The sequence below is a fragment of the Pipistrellus kuhlii genome, unplaced genomic scaffold, assembly GCF_014108245.1.
Source record: "Pipistrellus kuhlii isolate mPipKuh1 unplaced genomic scaffold, mPipKuh1.p scaffold_m20_p_2, whole genome shotgun sequence".
NCBI lineage: Eukaryota > Metazoa > Chordata > Mammalia > Chiroptera > Vespertilionidae > Pipistrellus > Pipistrellus kuhlii.
The window spans coordinates 4,057,637-4,073,103 of NW_023425515.1; the positions used below are offsets into that span (position 1 = coordinate 4,057,637).

The 15,467-nt window shown below is 43.5% G+C and overlaps 1 protein-coding gene across 11 annotated transcripts in view; it reads left to right on the forward strand.

Annotated features, from left to right (window-relative positions):
* PKNOX1 (PBX/knotted 1 homeobox 1) overlaps window positions 1-15,467 on the forward strand; it is a 54,710-nt gene that overhangs the window by 26,997 nt on the left and 12,246 nt on the right. For 9 of the 11 annotated variants that reach the window (XR_004989404.1, XM_036446700.2, XM_036446699.2 and 6 more), the window contains 4 exons: window positions 1,670-1,840; window positions 7,027-7,126; window positions 8,276-8,373; window positions 13,986-14,114. Coding sequence is in view for 10 of the 11 variants with exons in the window: in XM_036446700.2 (XP_036302593.1) it covers window positions 1,670-1,840; window positions 7,027-7,126; window positions 8,276-8,373; window positions 13,986-14,114 (498 nt within the window). In the remaining variant the exon portion in view is untranslated. The remainder of the gene's footprint in view (window positions 1-1,669; window positions 1,841-7,026; window positions 7,127-8,275; window positions 8,374-13,985; window positions 14,115-15,467) is intronic. The other 2 variants (XM_036446709.2, XM_036446710.2) reach the window with 2 other exon arrangements.

Here is a 15,467-nt window from a genome sequence, read left to right on the forward strand (position 1 = left end):
CCAGTTAAAACGTTAGGCTCTTTGTAGTTCTACTAAAGGGGAGAATTGCACAATTCACGTGCGTGCGTGCGTGCGTGTGTGTGTGTGTGTGACTTGAATGTCTCCCAGTCTTCTCTCGTTACCCTCTCCTCTTAGCAAATAAGCTGGCGCAGCCTCCATCTTAGATGGGCCAGGGGATTCAGTTCTCTCTTAAACGTTTGAAAGGTTCATCAGGGTTGACATGCTCACCTACCTTGCTTCTCAGGCAGCATGTCAATGCTCAACTTCAGTCCTTGACAATTCCTTGGCCATGTACACATGACTATTCTCCAAGACAGCTCTGCCTTGACGCTCACACTGATTTGTGGTGGATGACAAAGTTAATCAAGACTTGGGGCCCAGCACTGAGCAGGGACAGGTTCCGAGGCCCCTCATGACCTGAAGCCAATCTGTCTGAAGCCAATCTGTCTCATATAAATGCCCTCCTCCTAGGTCCAGTGTTCTAAAACCCAGGGTTCTCTGCTTTCTGAAGGAAATGGAGAATTCTTTGGCGTTAATACACTGCTGCACCCCAGGGGAGCGGTGCCATTCAGTACTGTGGACACTGACAGCTGTGTCTGGGGTCCTCACTGGATTTCTGTTGAAGCCTGCTATGCTAGCTCCCAGATCAAAACCTTTGCCAGGCTCTGGTCAGCAGAAAGGGGCTTTGGAAATCTTTTTCCTGAATAAACTGCCCAGGTCTTCATTGCCGCTGTTTAAATTTCTCATTACATTTTTAACCATTATTGCCCAATAATAGATTTTAAGGTGAGTTGTCTGACTTTGAGTCTGTCTCTTCATCTTTTAAATGGAACTGACAGTGCCTGCCCTTTTGGATTTAGGACCAGGGACTCTCTCTGCCTCTGGTCTGTCATACAGCATTAGCAAGTGAGGGGCAGAAGTGGCCACAGTGGCCCCAGGCTGGCAGGGACCAAGGCTCTCCTGACTGATGTAAGGGCACAGGGCCTGGCAGAGCTGGATGCTTGGTATTCCTCATTATTGACTCACTGGCTGATTGGTTCCTCCACAAGTACTGTGAATTACTACCCCAGGCCGCAGGAGGAGGAGCTGAGGCAGGCGCTGCTGATGGTGATGGCTTCATCTGCTGCTGTGGGACAGAGTGTAGTGAATTAATCCAAAATCATAAACTTAGAAAAATCATAAGAGAAAATCTTTAGGATCTAGGGCTAGTCAAGAGTTCTTAGCCTTGACACCAAAAGCACGATCCATAGAAAGCAGAGACGGTAAGTTGAACATTATTAAACTTACAGAACCACCTATGAGATGGGTCTAGATCCATCCTAGTGTGTAGATGAAGCAGGAACAGAGAGAGGATTGGCAACTTGCTTGTAGGGCCTGAGGCAGTGGTGAAGCTGGCTGAGGTCTGGTTGGTCCTGGCACTGTACTCGCTGAGGTTGCACTGGCATTGTCCGTCTTCCTGCATATCAGAGGGAGCAGGGGTCTGGTGCTGGGACGATTTGTCATTTTGCACAATATCTGATGTAATTCCACTTCTGTCACTGGCAGTACAGATGGAGATGGCTGTGCAGGGTTCAGGCTAATAACCGAGAGTTGTTATGTGATGATTATTATAACTGAATGTCATGCTGCCTTTTCCTTGTCTGAAAGTCTTCATTTTCTCTGCTTTTAGATGGTCAAAGCAATCCAGGTTTTGCGCATTCATCTTCTTGAGCTGGAAAAGGTTAATGAACTCTGCAAAGATTTCTGCAGCCGATATATTGCTTGTCTGAAAACGAAAATGAACAGTGAAACTCTCTTAAGTGGAGAGCCTGGAAGCCCGTACTCCCCGGCCCAGTCCCAGGTATTTACAAGGGTCCTGCTCTGCTTCCTGGCTGCTGTACTCTGCAAAGGCGAACTGTGCTGATCCTGAGAATACCAGCCCTTTCAGAATCACAAGGCTGTCTTAATGGCTGTCCTGGCCCTCCAGATCTCTGACTCTGGCCTGGGCTGAGAGTGAATTCCAGACACCATCCACCTGGCTTCACACAGTGAATGCAGTGAGGCCCCGATCTGTACACTGGACCCTGGGTCCAATGTTTCTGGAGTTACATCCATTTCTTTTTTCCTTTTCTTAAATATACGAGAGGCCCAATGCACAAAATTCATGCAAAGGGCTCTGCCCTTGGGCCCCAGCTGCCTCACAGCCCCAGGGCCTGACCCCCTGCCCACTGGTCATTCTGAAAGGTCATTCTGCTGCCCGGCCTAATTAGCATATTAGCTCTTTATTCTACAGGATTTTTAAAAATTGTAATATACAGATATCACAAAATGTACCATCCTAACCATGTTTAAGTGTACAGTTTAGTGGCATTAAGCACATTAACATAATTGTGCAGCTATCATCACCATCCATTTCCAGAACTTTCCATCTTCCCAAACTGAAACTCTGTCCTCATTAAACACTAACTTGCATTCCCCCACCCCAGCCCCTGGCACCCACCATTATACTTTCTGTCTGTATGAATTTGACTCCTTTAAGGACCTTATGTAAGGGGAATCATTTGTCCTTTTAAAAACAAAACAAAACAAAAAAAAACAACCACACATGTCTTACTGTTTTCAGAGAGGAGGGGAAGAAGGAGAGAGGGATAGAAACTAATGATGAGAGAGAATCATGGATCAGCTGCCTCCTGCATAGCCCACACTAGGGATCAAGCCTGCAACTCAGGCATGTGCCCTGCCAGGAATCAAACCATGACCTCCTGGTTCATAGGTTGATGCTCAACCACTGAGCCACACCAGCTGGGCTGTATTTGGCTTATTTCACTCAGCATATGTCCTCAAGGTCCCTCCATCTTGGGGCCCTATTATATTGTAGCCATTCTGATAGATTATAATGACATTCATTGTGCTTGGAACTTACATCTCCCTGGTGGCTAATGATGCTGACTGTCTTTTTATGTGCTTATTTTCCCCTCTGTATATCCTCTTCGGTAGAATGTCTTCTCATATCTTTTGCCCAATTTCTAATTGGATTTTTTAAAAACTGTTGACTTTTGAGAGTATTCCAGATATTAGTCTTTTATTGGATATACATTTCATTATCTTTTTTTTTTTTAAGATAAATTTTTCAGGAATTTTAAAAAAATATATTATTGATTTCTTACAGAGAGGAAGAGAGAGAAATAGAGAGTTAGAAACATCGATGAGAGAAAATCATCGATCACCTGCCTCTTGCACACCCCCTGCTGGGGATGTGCCCGCAACCAAGGTACATGCCCTTGACCGGAATCAAACTCTGGACCATTCAGTCCGCAGGCCGACGCTCTATCCACTAAGCCAAACTGGTTTCGGCTATTTTTCATTATCTTATCAGTGTCTTTTGCAGAGCAAGTATTCACACCCCCTCCCCCATCTTTATTTTATTTTATTTATTTAAATTTTTTCTTTCCCATCCTACCACCTCACCTCCCTTTTAGCAGCAATTGGCTTGTTCTCTATATCTTTGGGCCTGTCTTTTTGTTTATTCATTTGTTTTGTCCTTTTAGGTTCTGCATACAAGTGAAATCATATGGTATTTGTCCTTCTCTATCTCATTTTACTCTGCATAACCTCTAGTTCCATCCATGTTATCTCAAATGGCAAGATTTCATTCTTTTTATTGCTGAATAATAAAATTCTATGGTATATATGCACTGCATCTTTTTTATCCATTCAGCCATTGCTTCCATATCTTGGCTGTTATAAATAATTAGAGGCCCAATGCACGAAATTCGTGCAAGAATAAGCCTTCCTTTCCCCAGCCGACACTGACTTCCCTCCCACACCCAGGACCCGGGCTTCCCTCTCAGCCCTGGCTTCATCCGGCAGGTTGTCCGGAAGGATGTCTGGTCTAATTAGCATACTACACTTTTATAATTATAATTTATTATTATAGATGCTTCGGTGAACATAAGGGTGTCTACATCTTTTTTAATTAGTGTTTTTGTTTTCTTGGGATAAATACCTAGAAGTGAAGTTGCTGGGTCACATGGCAGTTCTATTTTTAATTTTGGAGGGAACCTCCATACTGTTTTTCATAGTGACTGCATTAATTAGCAATCCTACCAATAGGGCATGAGGATTCCCTTTTGTCCACATTTTTGCCAACTCTTGTTTACAAAAACTTTTTAGTTTGATGTAGTCCCATTTGTTTATTTTTCTCTTTGTTTCCCCTGCTTGAGGAGATATATCCACAAAGATATTACTAAAACCAATGTCAAAGAGTTTACTGTCTATGCTTTCTTCTAGGAGTCTAATGATTTCAAGTCTTACATTTAAGTCTTAAATCCATTTTGAGTTTATTTTTGTAAATGGTTTAAAAAGTGGTAGCATTTTCTTTTATTTTTTATATATCCAGTTTTCCCAGCAGCACTTATTTTTAAAAAATATATTTTATTGATTTTTTACAAAGAGGAAGGGAGAGGGATAAAGAATTAGAAACATCAATGAGAGAGAAACATCGATCACCAGCAGCACTTACTGAAGAATCTGTCTTTACCTCATTGTGTATCTTTACCTCCTTTGTTGTACATTGACCATATAAGCAAGGATTTATTTCTGGACTTGCTATTCAACATTTTTTAAAATTGATAATTTCTACTTACCAACTTTTCCCTTTATGAGTGGTGATTTTTGTGTCAAGTTTAAGAACTCTTTCCCTAGCCTTGGTTAGATCCCAAAGATTTTCTCTCATTTTTTTATAAATTTTATATTTTACATTTAAATCCATGGTCCGTTTTGAGTTAACTTTTGTATAAAGCATGAGGATTTTGGCTGACATTCATTTGTTTGCCTCTGAATATTCAGTTGTCCAGCACCATTTGTTAAAAAGACTCCTTCCTCCATTGAATTGCTTTTGCACCTTGTCAAAAGTCAGTTGGGCATATATAAGATTTATTTCTGTGCCTTTTGTTCTGTTCAAATTTATATATCTATACCTTATAGTTTTGATTTCTGTAGTTGTATAATAAATCTCAAAATTCAATAGACTGATTCCTCTGACTATTCTTTTTCAAAATATTCTTTTCTCAAAATACTTGAGTTATTTATAGTTCCTTTGCCTTCCCATATAAATTTTAAAATAATCTTGTCTGTATCTACAAAAAAAAAAAAAAAAGTTACTAAGATTTTGATAGGAATTGGATTAAACCTTATGTTGTTTTGGGGAGAATTGACATCTTTAGTATGTTAACTCTTTCAGCTCACACACATGGTGTGTCTCCCCATTCATTTATTCTTTCTATGATTTCATTCATTAGTTCTCAACATAGGAGTCCTGCCCATGTGTTTTTAGAATTACACTTTAGTATTTTTGTGTGTGTTTTTTTTGTGTGTTTTGTTTTGTTTTTTGAGCAATTGTAAATGGTATATTTTTAACTTTTGTGTCATATTAGTTTATAGAAATGCAGTTGGTTTTTATTTTTTATTTTAAAAATATATTTTATTGATTTTTTTACAGAGAGGAAGAGAGAGGGATAGAGTTAGAAACATCGATGAGAGAGAATCATCAATCAGCTGCCTCCTGCACACCCCTCACTGGGGATGTGCCTGCAACCAAGGTACATGCCCTTGACCGGAATCGAACCCGGGACCCGTCAGTCCCCAGACCGACGCTCTTCCACTGAGCCAAACCGGCTTCGGCACATCGAGTCTTTTAATATTGAGCAATCCTTGCATTTCTGGAATAAACTGCACTTGGTCATGGTGTGTAATTCTTTTTATATGGATTTCCGAATTGTCTTCTAATTGCTAATATTTTGTTAAGCATTTTTGTGTCTATATTGAGGGATATTGACCTGTAGTTATCTTTTTTTGGTGCAGTCTTCATTTATGTTTGGCATTAGGATAATACAAGCTTCAGAAAATGAATTGGAGAGTGTTTCCTTCTCTTCTGTTTTTTTAGGGAGGGGTTGGAATTTGTATTAATTTTTCTCTAAATGTTTGATAGAATTCTTCAGTGAACCTACCTGGACCTGGAGATTTCTTTTTTTGGAGGTTTTTAAATTACACATTTAGTTTCCTTAATAGCTATAGGGCTATTCAAATTATCTAGTTCATATTGGATTTTGTCTACTATGTCAAGTTTATATGTTGAGTTCATGGTATTTCTTTTTCTCCTTTTAATGTCTGATCTCCCCTGTTTCATTTCTGATATTGATAATTTGCCTTTTTTTCTGTTTGGAGTCACTCCCGGGCCCACATAGCTTCCTATCACCCCGACCTCAGCACAGGGCACATCTGAGTCCTGCCGCCCTGTGTGCCCAATCTGGGTGCCTGCATGGAACAGACCTCATGCTAGATGCCAGGTATAAGGATCCTCTCCCTTGTGAACCACAAACCCAGCCATCAGCCGTGGGTAAATTCACCCATTTGGATCTAATGTCAGATCATTAGAATCTCTGACAAGATGTTTATAAATGTTTACAAGGAGTGTGCGGTGGGCCAGGCCTAGGCCCAGTACTCCAAACTCAGTGTGCACACAGGGAGGTGGGACTCAGATGTGCACTGTGCTGAGGTCGGGTGAGAGGAAGCTATGTGGGCCCGGGAGTGACTCCCCATCGCCACGCAGAGCCTCCAAGCCTGTTGGATAATCTTCTGAAAGCGCTCATACATTCAAGGAGGCACCGGTTCTTGGAAAACCAAGAGTCTGCACCAAATTGAATGGGAAAGTTGTGTGATAAGATTAGGTAATTTTGTCTCCTAGTCACATCTCCAAGACTGTTAAGGAGTGGTTAAAATGCAGTGAGATGAAAGATAATCTTTGGAAGCCAAATTGAAACTAATATCTTAGTATTGATCATCACATTTAATATTCAGTCAGACTTCCCTCTCCTGGTTTCCAGATATGTAGAACCTGCTTCATGGAAGGCTTGTCATCTGATTGTGCTCTTTGCCTCAAGCATCTCCTTTATTAATAATGCCGTTCATTATACCACTTGTTAGGAAGTTTTAAATATGGGTGTTCCGTTTTCTAATAATCCCTTCTTGTGTATTTCCGACTTACAGCAGATTCAAAGTGCCATCACAGGCACACTCAGCCCCCAAGGAATTGTGGTGCCTGCATCCGCGCTGCAACAGGGGAATGTAACTATGGCAACAGTGGCAGGTATGGTGATGGAATAAAGGACACCTTTTCCTTAGCTTTTGCAGAAAAAGTCCTTCATAGTAGAATGGAGACTTGCATAAACATAATTTTAAATTAATGCCAGTTCCCTAATAGGAGTCCCATAATCTAGGCTTCTTGAATGCTTGTTTCTTGTTAATTCTCAGTGGCAAATATTTTATGCAAATTGTTTCCTTACCAAAAAATGTTGGGAAGAAAGGTTTTGTATAGGAATTGAAACTTTATAGCAAAAACTAATTGTAATTCTCAAATAACTGTTTTTAAATGTGCTCTTAGCAGCACCTGAAAAATCTTATGTGTGTCATTAATTGATGACAAGCAAATAAAAATGCAGTCTTAGTCTTGATCTAATTTATATGATAAAAACCATCACAGGGGTCCCAGGTTCGATTCTGGTCAAGGGCCCATGCCTGGGTTGTGGGCTCGATCCACAGTGGGAGGAGTGCAGGAGGCAGCCCATCAATGATTCTCATCATTGATGTTTTTTTCTCTCTCTCTCCCTCTTCCTTCCTCTCTGAAATCAATATATATATATATATATATATATGTGTGTGTGTGTGTATATATATATATATATATATATATTTAAAATCATCATAGGAAGAGGACAGATTCTCCAGTTCCCTGTTGCACCTAGAATATTACAAATACAAGACCATCATGAAAATATAAGAAGGGGAAGCAATTTACACTAAAAGCCCCAAGTAATAGCACAAAGGGAAACCTCCACAGCAAAATAAAGCACATTTGACCAAAAAAAGAAACATAATAAAAATACTTGTCATCTGAAACCTTTGGCCAAATCCTTTGATACGTTCTAATTGTGGGGAAAGTGGAAAACAGGGGCAAGCAAAAGGTAAGGGAGTGCATACCCCCAGCCGTGCCCTGTGCCCTGTGCACTGTCTGAGGACAGTAGGGATGCCCGTCAGCACAGTGTCACCTGGGCACTGCTTGTGCGGTGAGTTTACTTCGGTCATTCACAGTGACAAGTCAGCTAGCAAAGTATCAATCATTTGAAAGATGTAAAAAGCTCATCAAACTACAGATTTTATTCTTTTCATAGTATAGTGAGAAGATTGGTTTTAAACCATCGAGACATAAATTTAATTTTTCTTCTTCTTCCTTTTTGAGGTGGCACAGTTTATCAGCCTGTTACAGTTGTCACTCCTCAAGGCCAAGTAGTGACACAGGCGTTGTCACCTGGGACAATCAGGATCCAGAACTCCCAGGTGTGTGAGCCATCCCTGTGGAGGGGAGGGGAGGATCGGGAGGGGGAGGAAGAGCTGCACCGTGGAAGTGCAGGTGGAGCGGGCTGGAGCCATTCTCTCTGGGTGAAGATAACTTATCTCATACTCGCTTTCTTGCAGCAGCCTCCAGTTAATCTGAATGTCAGTATTTTGTTTCTTTTTACTCTTCAGATCTATCATTGTAAAAAAGTTGCAAAGTTTAGAAAAGTCTAAGGAAGCCGGAAAAAAATTATCTGTTATCTCTTCCCTTAAGCAACCACTGTAGACCAACTTAATGCCGGATTGTGTAGTTGTCTCTGCACCAGGAGATTTGAAGCTATGTGGAGGTGCTCCCCCCTCTAGTCTCCAGGTCACAGCAGGACTGCAGGCAGGTTTTTGAGACCATGCCCAGCTGCCCACACCTCCAGCATGAGAGGATTGGCTGGATTTGGGGCCTGTGTGTTCTGAAAAACTGTTCTTGGCCTTTCTGCTAAGCCAGAGCATGGCTTCAGGGTGTCCGGGGCACTTGCTTAATGCCCCCCACACCTTGGTGAGAAATCTGAAAGAGGGCTCCCCTTTTTCCTCTGTACACTGCCCACTGGGGGTGCTACTTCAAGAAGGCTGGTCTGCTGCTCCTTTCGTGGCCCACCAGCTCCCAGAGCACAGAGCACTTTTAGGGCAGAAGTAACAGCTGGAAATGCAGTGACATGCCAGTACCTTGGGATGGTCCTACCTACCCTCTCTGTGTCTTTGGTAAGATGAGACTGAATTTGGTGGTCTTCCAGACCCCTCTAAGTTCTGGACACACTCACACACACACACTAATACACTTTTACATTTAGCTGGGTTTAAATAAGAAAATGTTTCTGTTACCTGTTCTTACTTAAGAGCATTGATTCCCTCTTTATGTTAGGTGCTTGTCTTTGGCCTGTGCAGATATTTTCTATATTCTTAACCATTTTGAGGCCCCCTCTTGGGGATGTGGGTGTTTGTGAGCCAGCACAACTAGTATGGAGTTCCTATCTTTGAATTCATGGAAGGTTTCATTGTATAGTCATGCTGGGGCTGGTCATGGCTGAGTGGTTGTGAGGCTTCAAGAGACTAGGTGACTTCCCAGTAAGAAGAGGGGTGAGGGTGAGAGAGGAGCTAGGCCTACCCACCTTGGCACTAGGTCCTCGGCCATCCTGTAGTTTTCCACTTACAATGGCTGTAAGCATAGAGCAGGGCCTGGTTTGAGTGTTGGCCTAGTATTAAAGTGAACTGTTCCTGCTCTGGCCAGCATGGCTCCATTGGTTGGGCATTGTCCCTTGCACTGAAAGGTTGCCAGTTCGATTCAGGTGAAGATAGGTTGTGGACTTGATCCCCAGTTGGAGGGGTGGAGGTCTGCAGGAGGCAACCTATCAATGTTTTATTCTAGCATCCATGTTTCTCTTCCTTCCTCTCTCTAAAAATCAGTAAAAATGTTTTTGTTTTTTAAAAAATATAGTGAGCTATTCTTAGAGGAAAACTTTTAAAAATCAAATACCTCACTTATATACTAGAGGTTCATTTGACCTGCTGTTTGAGAAGGAAGTTTCCTAATTAACTGAATTTTCTTACAGACAAAAATTTCTACTTTAAATAGCAAACATAACAAGTTTGGATTATTTCAGTAGAACACCTTGTCATGTTCAATGTGACATCACTCCCCAGATCCCTTCGGCAGATCCCCAGTGAGGTCCCTCCCTGCTTCTGCCTGTGTGCTGCCCTGCTCTGGTCCACAGTGGCCACGGTGCCCACGGTGCCCTTGGCGCCCTTGGCCTTACCTGTCCTGTCCTCCCTGTTGTTGCTCCCAATGTGGCCGGCAGGAAAGCCAGAGGAAAGGGCTGCTCAGGTTCCTAACAGAAGAATAGACCTGATAGAGGTCTTGGCGGGGTGTTCTTTGAATAAAACCTGCATGTTATTTGTATGATTCTGTTAGGCTGCTCCGGGCTATTTTTTCCTTCTTTTTTGGCCAAGGTTTGGGCTCTTGTGCTTAAATCATTAGAGCGGGCAATTTACCAGCAAGTGCTTCTGTGCTGTGTCAGAAAATCTCAGGGTTGGTTTGTCTAGAGTAGGGGTGTCGAACTCAATCAGAGAAGGGGCCAAAATCTAAAATCCAGCCTAAATCGCGGGCCAAATGGTTTACTGAACAGTCATAAACTGTCATTGTGATGGAAACACAGCGGAGTGCAGTGATGACAGCGCAGTGCGGGCCACATTGCAAGGCCTGGCGGGATGGATTTGGCCCGCAGGCCTTGTGTTTGACACATGTGGTCTAGAGAATTGGTATTATCACAACTCCTCTTGTTACTCTGGTGTTGGCATTAACCAGGTGGAGCTCAGTAGCACAGCAGTGTGGTGGCAGCCCTGGATGTGCCTGTGCCATCCTATCCCTCCCCCCCCAGGACAGGTCCCTGCCCACTGTGGGAAAGGATTGTGGGCATATGGCAGAAGGCGGAGTGAGAATTTAGCCCAGCATCACTCAGCTCTGTGGAAAGAATCAGCACTGGTGGGGAAGTGGGCAGGGTTCGGATTCTCACTTCCTACTGCATTCCTAGGAAAAGGTATTTTATTATACTTCTAATACAAACCCATTGAAAAACATTTTTTGAGAGGAATAGAGAAACCAAGATGGCAGCACAGGTAAACACCTAAATTGCTGCCTCACACAATTTCAAAACTACAACTAAAAGACAAAACTGACATCATCCAGAAACACAGGAAGGCTGGCTGAGTGGGAATTCTACAACTAGAAGGAAAGAGAAAAGCACACTGAGACTCACAGGAGCTGCAGAAGGTAGAAGTATGCAGGGACGCACATGGAGGGGGCTGGAAACTGAGTATGCAGCTGGCTCTCTCAATCAGGAGGGAGACAAAAGATCCCGAATGCTCTGAATTCCAGTTCCGGGTGAGACTCTGGGATCGCAGACTCATTCAAGGAGAAACTGGACTGTCTGGCAGCAGGCAAAACTCAATGGCAGCATTCTCTCAGAAGTGCTTGCAGCGATTACTGTGAGAGATTAAGACAGGTGGGCCTCTTAAGGCAGGACTGTCAGGAAGCCATTGCTATTGGCCCCGTCCCGAGAATCTGCCCCATCCAAGCTGAATGCAGAGGCTTTTGCAAGTCTTATCTCATAAGGTGTCTCTACCACAGAAATTCTCCCACTGCAGACACAACTGATCCTCACAGCCAATTGGCCTGGAGCTCAATTCCTCTCAGTACTACCAACAGCAATCAAGGCTTAACTACAACAAGACTATGCACACAGCCCACAAAGGGGTGCACCAACCACTCGTAAGGTGCACTTACCACCTCAGGTAATTGGGGAGGTTGAGCCACTGGGCCCAATAAGTCACCTAGCACACAAAGCCACTTTATCAATACAGGGAAGCAGCCAAAATACAATGACAGAGAAACAGGTCACAAATGAAAGAAACGGAGGAAAGCAAATGACTGGATATAGAGTTTAAAACCACGGTTATAAGGTTACTCAAGAATCTTCTAGAAAAGGCCAAGAAATTTAGTGAGACCCTCAAGGATATGAAAAAGGACCAACTAGAAATTAAGCATACACTGACTGAAATAAAGAATAATATACCGAGATCCAACAACAGACTAGAGGATCCCAAGAATCAAGTCAAAGATTTGAAATACAAAGAAACAAAAAAAATACCCAACCGGAAAAGGAAAAAGAAAAAAGGATCCAAAAATATGAAGATAGTGTAAGGAACCTCTGGGACAACTTCAAGCATACCAACATCCGAATTATGGGGGTGCCAGAAGAGGGAGACCTAGATACTGAAAACCTATTTGAAGATATAATGACAGAAAACTTCTCCCACATGGTGAAAGAAATAGACTTACAAGGCCAGAAAGTGCACAGAACCCCAAGCAAAAGGAATCCAAAGAGGACCATTCCAAGACACATCATAATTAAAATGCCAAGAGCTAAAGACAAAGAATATTAAAAGCAGCAAGAGAAAAACAGTTAGTTACCTTCAAGGGAGCACTCATACAATTGTCAGCTGCTTTCTCAACAAAAACTATGCAGGCCAGAAGGGAGTGGCAAGAAATATCCAAAGTGATGAATAGCAAGAACCTACAACCAAGATAAACCAGCAAAGCTAGCAATCAGAATTGGAGGTCAGATAAAGAGCTCCACAGATAAGAAAAAGCTAAAGGAGTTCATCACCAAACCAGTATTATATGAAATGCTGAAGGGTATTCTTTAAGAAGAGGAAAAAGAAGAAAAAGATAAAGATAAAAATTATGAACAGCAGAGTGACAAAAAAAATACATATCTATCAAGTGAATCTAAAAATCGAGTGAATAAAAAATCTGAAAAATATAATAGAATCAGGGGCATATAAAGGGAGTAGACTGACAATTCTTGTGGGGAAGTTGGTGGGTGAGGGGGGTGTTGGAAGAGACAGGACAAAAATTGTACACCTATGGGTGAGGACAGTGGGGGGCATGGTAAGGGCAGAGTGTGGGGTGGGTACTGAGTGGAGGGGAGCTATGGTGCGGGGGGAAGAGGAACAATTATAATAATCTGAACAATAAAGATTTATTAAAAGCTTTTTTTGAGAAAAGGAGAAGTAACCAAGAGGTGAGATTTTGTTGATGTTTCTCCTTTTCCCCTCCCCGTGGCCTAGCAGTCTTATTTCTACTACCATAGTCAAGTTGCCATGTCATAGGTCAGTGTCCAGTGTGCTGAAATTTCTGAATTAAAGCACGAGAAGCAGCAGAGATGCCCCTGGTGTGTCCACGCTGAGGCCCTAGTAAGCCATGCAGTTGACTCTTGAACAGCCTGGGTTTATACTTATGCGCAGGCGTATAGGAGGACCTGCACAGTTCAGACCCGCGTTGTTCAAGGTCCCGGGCATCTGTTTTCTTCCCTGGTGCCCCCAGTGACCACTGTGACACCATCTCTGCAGGCAGCTGGGAGAGAGAGGCTGAGCCTGGGAAACATGCCTGGCCTCAGCAGGGCCTGGTAACATCGTCTTTTCTCAGGTTTGCAGGAGACATTGATCTAAGAACTGCCCGTGCACACTTCCCTGTTGAAACGCAATGACAGGAAGTGCTGTGTGCTTTCCTCAGGGATGGGGGAAGCTGTGTTCCCAGAGGCCGGGGAGGCCCCCTGAGGAGGCCTTCACCACAGCCGTCGCTCTGTGATCTCTGTTGCACTTTGTGTGTTGCTGTTTGCTTCCCTGTCCAATCTCAGTGGTCGCTTTAAATCTTGGATGTTATCACTTTAAATCTTGGATGTTATTCCTGGAAGAAGCAAGATGAGAACAGGTGTTGCATGAGAGACACAGGGCTTACCTGTCCGCAGGTGAACGACTCAGGGGCCTTCTCAGCATCCATCCCATCTGCCTCACCGGACGAGGGGCCGCTGCAAAGCTGAGGCACTAGTGTAAATAGTTGTAAGACAGAGGGAACCAAAGCCCGAACAGGGTTCCAGTGTATGTGCCTCTATTGTGAGTCCCATATCTCTAAGATCCTTGGGTATTTTCTGCATCAGAAGTGGTGAGATACTTGGGAGTGACATAATTTTCTCTGCTCTCTAACGCTATCTTCCCATGTTTAAAAGCTTCAGTTACAGTTAAACCAAGATTTGAGCATCTTGCATCAAGACGATGGCTCATCCAAGAACAAGAGGGGCGTTCTGCCAAAGCATGCCACCAGTGTGATGCGATCCTGGCTCTTTCAGCACATAGGGGTAAGACCACGGACCTCTCGGATAGTGACATCCTCCCCCCGGGCTGCTTTCTGGCTTGTTTTCTAGGGAAAAGTTGCCTGTACATGCTAGTAGGCCTGGTTTTTAATATCTGTATATTGTTAACGGTCCATGTGGGTTGAGTGTGGAACAGAAGGGAGAGTTACCAAAAAATGGAGCACATCACTTCAAGAAACTTACATAAATGAGGGTGAAAAGAGAATCAGTTCAGCTCATACTAGTCTTATGCGTGTTAGAGAAGCTACTCGTGAAGGGTGACAGGGTGAGTGAGGTTAATTAGAGAATGGGCATTTGGGCAAAACCTTGGTATAGAGCAGTGATTTACCGTATTTTTCGGACCATAAGACGCACTTTTTTCCCCCCAGAAGTGGGGGGGAAAAGTCCCTGTGTCTTATGGCCCAAATATAGCCTACACATATACTTTAAAAAAAAAGTTTTTTTACTTGCCCGGCTCTGTGTGGTCTCTGTGTGCTTGCCCAGCTCTAAAATGGTTCTAAATGCTGCTGTTTACTTTACAGGGTTGATTACATGTGTTTATGACTGTGATGTTGGGTTTTAATGCACATAAAATATTTTAGGACACTATTTGTTTCAGAATCTTTTTTTCTTCATTTCCCTTCTCTAAAAACTGGTGCGTCTTATGGTCCGGAGCGTCTTATGGTCTGAAAAATACGGTATATGTTGGATTTCTAAGGGAGATGCACTAAGAAACCCCGAAATAGAGCTGGATAGTTGAGCATATGAGCAGAGTGGTCAGCAGATGGCTTGTTGAACTTGAGATACAGTTGGGCCAGCAGGCAGCACCCACCCATCCCATCTGTCTGAGCCCCTGGCTTCTGTGAAGACGCCTTGTCTTAGGAAGCACACACTGTGGGTTTAATGGGACAAGCTCACTCGTTACTAGATTGAGCCTCAGTCCTCACACCACCGACCTCAGGGAAGGCCAGAGACTCAGAACAGCTTTCAGAAATGACTCCCAGTGTAGTGGCCAGAGTCAGACTGACCAGGACAGCTGTCAGGAGCAGGTGGGAACAGGAGAAGTAGATGCTCTTCCCTGCTGAGCCATAGCCGTGTTCAGGCAGGAGAAGAGCGAGCAAGGGTGCTGGATGGACAGAAGGAAAGGAGGCCTGCCCAGCAGCCTCATGAAGAAGCTTTCAGGCCGGGTACCTCCATCCACAGTCAGTTCTTTCGGAGTATAGTGGCCGCCTGCTCCTTGAGCCGCCCTGGCCCCAGGTTGTCCCTAAGAGCTGTGCTGGCCCCGGGATCTGCCTCTCCACTCCACCGCAGTTGTCACCTGCTCCTGTTTTCAGCTGATGGCCACTTCCTCACTTTCTC